Raw genomic sequence first — 6,000 nt, 5'->3', positions numbered from 1 at the left:
GATACACTTTGTGCTGATCCATGGAATATAGAATTGCAGCACATTACCTTCCTATACAAGAAAAAAAGAATTGCTGATGCATACCAGTCTGACAAAAGCCAAAATGACACTAGTTTTGCCTCCATCAGGAAACTGGGATCTTAATGGAAATATATTGCCGCATACATCAAAAGAAATAAATAAATGTGAACAAACTTACCTCGATTATGACAGCACTGATCACCAAAATGACAACAATGATAAAATACTGTGCAGACATTTAAACTTCCCCCAAATCTCCAAAGAAAAATGTTCACTCTATGATTGCACCCCTTCCCCCCCCCCCCCCCCCCCCCCTTCCCAAGAAGGCTGCAAAGCAACCAAGATCGAAGACAAGTGCACAATCTCAAGCAAAATGGATTGGGCTAAAAAGATGCCAGAAGAAACGCCTGGACATTCAGTATTGCACATCATAAAACCATCAAAATATAGCACCTTCAGATCACATAAAAAGTAGCACTGAGACCCCCGTTCTACACATAGCAATATATCTGCACAAACGTCAGCAAGTACAAAGCCATGAAACCAGCTCAGCTTAGTGTTATTGAGAAAATGTACAGAATCTCTCAGGGGTAATGACATCTGGACTGCCTACAACGGATGTCAGGATAAAGGTAGCCAGGAACGCTGGCCTTCACATTTACCATTCACAGGTGCCGTAGAGGAACAGTGCGGGAAATCTCGGCTCCGCACGGCCCACGTATGACGGGAGAGCCATACTAGAGCAGCACTCCTCTGCAGAGCACACATATAAAGTAGTAATAACTTCCTATGTATTCACTTTCCTTGACTTTGTGCCATAACAGTATTAGTACTACATATTGTTAATGACTGATTCAATTAAAAAATGAGTAGGGGTTGTCTAAAATGTGGACATCCCCTTAAAAGCCATAGTATGACCGCTGCATGTGAACAAAGCCGAGATAGATAGATATATATCTAGCTATATCTATATATATAGGCTTTGTTCACATGCTGCGACCAGAGTCGGCTTCTTTCACCCTGACTCTGGACAACTGAGCAGGACGTACGCGCTGAGCTCACATCCTACTCAAAAGTCCAAAAGGTGGGGAGACAGTCACCGGGCACTGATTGGTCGCAGGGCTCACGTATCATAATATCACATGGACCCCGGGAATGAGGCTTCAGACATCGCCATTCCATTTCACTGGAATGGCAACCGCACCAGAGGAGAGTATAGGCTTATTTTTAGGAGGGGGGGGCTAGGGAATGAGTAGGGGTTGTCCAAGTAATGGACATTCCCTTTAAACTGCAATAGCCTGTGCATCTGTGGTTTTCCCACAATTTCTCTGCTCATTCACTTTACTGTGCAGGGAAAGAGCCATTTCAACTGCAGAATGACCATTACGGTCGTTCACGAGATCTTGCAGGTAAAACAGCCATTTGTTTGCAATATTAAGTATTTGAGCAGGAAAGCCATGGAGAGACCACAGCGGCAGATTGAGTGTGAACATTCCCTTAAAATAGGTTTACATGGTGGATATGCTGTGGGTTTTTCATCCATCTTTACCTGCTATTCATCTGTCCTGTGTGAACATATCCAGAACCCAAGGACATAAAAATAAAATAATCTAATATTGAACAAATGGTAAAAAACAAACAAACACGGGAGTGAAACAAAGTGTGAGTTCTAAGAGCAACTTGTATATAGGCTGTTGAATCTGGGCACTTCATAGATGTCCACAAATAAAGTGCACTCTACTGAAGACAGATGCAGGTTAAAGTGTACCGGTTAAAGTGTACCTAAATTAATAAAGGTCCGGTTGAGAAGTGGTGGCCTTGGTCCTGCGAACCCACCGATCGTTCATAGACTGGGCAGAGACCCTCAGCTCCTGCATGAGCGTGTGAATGTCAGTTCAAGGGCTTAATACAGGGCGAGTTCAGCGCTGTACAGTCCTCCTGCAGGAGCTCAGCCCAAGTGCTTCAGCAGAGTCTGAGCAATCCGTGAGGGGTCTCGGGACCCGGATCTCCACCAATCTACAAATTGGTTACACCTTAATACGCCGCTTGATGTGTTGGCTCAGTGGAGTATTTTCTTACATCAGCCATTGGTACAAGATGCAATAAGACTGTTCTAATGATAAACGGCTTACAAGCGTGATTGACGTGTTTGTTACGTGAATAATACCTACATAATGAAGCTCTCACATCACATCACATTGGGCCTTCTTCAAAAACTATAAAATCTAAATGGGATATTCCCATCTCTTAAATTATTGCTAGGATATGCTGTGATTGTTGGGATTCAGATTGATCCTGAGGAAGAAGTGTCTGCAGCAGTGATTCAGTGCTACGGCCCCTTTCTGACAGGGGGGTGCTGAGATGGTGAGGCAGGCTGCCGTTATCTGCACAGCCAGGAGTGCCGCAGTGTCAGAAAACTGTATAAATCACGGCTGCGGCCCTTTCATTCTCAGGATCAATAGGAGTCTGAAGTCAGACCCCACCAAAGTAAATGATGCCATATCCGAAGGATAGGGCGATATTTATGATATGGGCCCTTTCAGTTGACCATATACAAGTTAGTTGGTGGCTGAACAGTTATCAACCCCGACCTCCTTATAGACTCGAACATTCAGTCTGGGGAGACTAGTTCCAGCAGATATTTCACCTGGCAGAACAGAAAATCAGTATAGAGGGCCATCTATCTAATCTGAATGGCCATGTTTAATAATGTAAGAAGGTTAAATTGACTCTTAAACTTTCTAGAACTGCAGAGAGTCTGCTGACAAGGAGATCCACTGGACCAAATCGGAGATAAAAACAGTTATTTTTTAGGGTCAATAAAAAATGTTTTACAATGCGGATGTATTCATTCACCTCCTAACCTAGGATGATGTGCAGTCTGCCCTCTCTGGTCAGGACGTCCACAGATGCGGATCTCCGATGCCAGACATACACATGGGCTATCACCTGAAGAGAAGCCAACGGGAAGGAACGGTGCAGGGCAGCACGTACATGTACTGAGCAGTAAGATTTCTGTCTTCACGATGGAGACCTTTTAAACTTTATTTCTAAAGTCATAAAACCTGTTAAATGATGCATTAGCGCTGGGTAAAATCTATATTTCTTAGGCTCTGTTCACATGTCCAGTAGCTCTCTCCATTGTTGCATCCATTTTGGGATCATATAAAGGAGATAAAACGTTCCAGTACAAGAGCCATTCATTTGAATAAAGTGTTTTTTTCTGTGCATACTAAGTTATGAGTGAGCAACACCCTGCTCGAGTGTCATTAGGAGCAGGTTGGACGCTCAGATGGGCGCGACCTGTATACGGAGTATAATGGAAGTCAATAGGGAACTCGAGCATGTTTCTGGAAGATTTCCCGGAAAAATCCTTGAGTCCTCCATTGACCTCCATTATACTTGGGTACTTGAGTAGCAGCCATCTAAGTGTCCAACTGCTCTTAACGAGACCAGAGCATGATGGTGCTCGCTCATGCTGAATTTCAAGCTGCTAAAAGTTTGGTGTTTTTTTTTTTTTTTTTTTTTTTTTAAGCTGGATGAAAAAAACTAGTCTGACTGCAAAACATTATATATATATAAATTATGTATGTATGTATGTATGTATGTATGGGGAAGCTAATCATAACGGATGGTTTAAGCTTTGCATGCATTTTTCCTCCCTTTAAAAACAGATCCATTTCTTTTTTTCAATACTGGATTGTTTATAAATGGATGAAAAATGTGAACAGAAGCTTCCTAAAAAAAAATTAAAGTACCAGGTCGACTCGCTATTACGTAAAGCTAAATATAAAACACAAGGAAAGAGAACGGAAATACAGCAAATGATAACGTGGCCTTGCAGAGGTACAATAAGGGCACTAAGACCTCCTGCAACAGAAATACCACAGCGAGGATTTCATTATGAAAATGGTGCCACATGGCAAAAAGATGGAGTCTGTGGTAACATCAGCAGAATAAACTATCACGCTGCAGATCTTAAATCTGATTGCAATTACAATGCAGACAATCCCCACTGCGGGTGCATGAGGTTTCCTAGGTCTGGAAAATCTGCTTTGTTTTACCGTAGGAGCATTATTATTTAGACTGACCGGGAATCTGTCACCAGGTTTTTGCTACCCCATCTGGGAGCAATGACAACAGGATGATGCGAGGTATAATAAAACATATGTTTTACGACGCACACTAAAAATATCAACAATAGGTGATGGATGAGGATTTTCAACACCACCATGTTGTTTTGATTCTATTTTTTTATTTATTTAATACTGATGTGCAATATATGGGTTATATCGATCTCCTTAAAGGGATTATCCAGTCTAAATCCACAAGTCTGCAGTCGCTCTGTTTACTTAGTGACCACAGACTTGTGAATCCTCACATCGCTTGCACTTCACCTGATCAAGGCCGCACACCTCTAGTCAGATTCTGGCCGGTAGATTGCATATTGCGTACTAGAGGCCACATGACCGCCGTTCCCGGTTCGGACACCAGGGAATCCTCAGCGCGCAGTGTCTGCAATGTGAGGATTCACAAGTCTGCAGTTACATAGAATGACACAGAGCGACTGCAGACTTATGGATTTAGACCACGCAACCACACTAAGATCTGACCACTGTCAAGATAACCATTTTAGATTAGTGATAGTTACTAGTGATGAGTGAGCACTACTGAGTACTCGAAACAAGGAGGTCGGACACTTGGATGGAGTACAGAGTATGGAGGAAGTCAATGGAAAACATGGGCATTTTTCCAGAAGATCTTACAGAAAAATGCACGACTTGCCCATTGACTTCCATTATACTTGGTACTAGAGCCCATCTGAGTGTCAACTGAGCACCCAAGTACAGTAGTGATCACTCATTACTAATATTTACCCTAAATTACTCGATTATTTTCACAAACTGCTCTGTGTCACGTTTTTGCTGATACTTTGTATATCACTTTCAGGGATACAAAGATCATCAAGTTTTTTAGGTGACTGAAACTTCATCACTAATTCTGAACATATTGCAGTTATTTTTAATGACCGTAGTAAAAGTTTTGTTTTATTATTCCTCTCACATTTTGCGGTTATGAGTTTGTGAGCTGTACAGATCAGAGATATTCTTGTTTGCTGCTTTTTTCAATGGAATATGGATTACAAATAAAGAAAATGCTACCATCAGACCCCCACAGATTGAGTCACATTATTAGGAGTCGGGTGAAGTGTGCTCGGAGTGACTGTTGGGGACAGTAGGGAATACATACATACCCCACACACGTCATACGGCATTTGGGCATGGTCGCTCCAGTAGCTGGCTGATGGCCGCCATTGTTCCAAAGGCAGACATGCCTTTGGACCTCTGTGGAGTTGACCGCACACATGTCTACCAACTATTGGTACCAAGCAGTTGGGTTCAGATTGCAGTTTGATGTCTGGTCGTAACATTCACGCTGTTACCAAACGGTAACTAAAAGTGTCTTTTTCATATGTATACTTGAAAACTTAGTGTACCAGGTAAAAGTTCCAATACAAAGGTTTATTGCATTAAATATTATATATGTCCCATGTAGTTGGGGGAAAAAAAACCCTTCCGAGTCCTCCAGAAAATAAAAGCACAGATTTGGGGGATTATTCTTAATACTGACAAGAGAAGGACTGGTCTGCTTTTATTCCCTGGTGTTGTAGTAAATGTGCAATTCCCCGGCAGGGATTCTCATATCATACTTGTCTGTAGTGGTTCTCAATCCGTGGACACAGCGTGTCCTGCCGCTTGTTGGAGTGGTTTCATGTAATCAGAAGAGCTCATTAGTTAACTTTTTGTTGCCGGACTATTTTTGTCAGCTTCTTTGTAGTCTTTCATTAGTGATGTGAATACCTGCAATACAGACATGGGGCAAATCAGACAAAACAGAGAACAAGGATATAACAAAGCCATTACTGTTCCAAAATGAGGATCTGTTATAATAAAAAGGTGTTATCTAGTTGCATATGTC

The 6,000-nt window shown here is 42.1% G+C and overlaps 1 protein-coding gene across 1 annotated transcript in view; it reads right to left on the bottom strand.

Moving 5' to 3' along the window:
- Nucleotides 1-5,524: 5,524 nt before the first annotated feature.
- TBC1D12 (TBC1 domain family member 12) overlaps nt 5,525-6,000 on the bottom strand; it is a 148,132-nt gene continuing 147,656 nt past the window's right edge. The window contains exon 14 of the mRNA XM_075348763.1: nt 5,525-5,882. Coding sequence (XP_075204878.1) covers nt 5,817-5,882 — 66 coding nt within the window. The 3' untranslated portion in view covers nt 5,525-5,816. The remainder of the gene's footprint in view (nt 5,883-6,000) is intronic.

The sequence above is a fragment of the Anomaloglossus baeobatrachus genome, chromosome 5 (genome assembly GCF_048569485.1).
Source record: "Anomaloglossus baeobatrachus isolate aAnoBae1 chromosome 5, aAnoBae1.hap1, whole genome shotgun sequence".
NCBI lineage: Eukaryota > Metazoa > Chordata > Amphibia > Anura > Aromobatidae > Anomaloglossus > Anomaloglossus baeobatrachus.
This window is presented reverse-complemented; position numbering and strand designations above follow the sequence as displayed.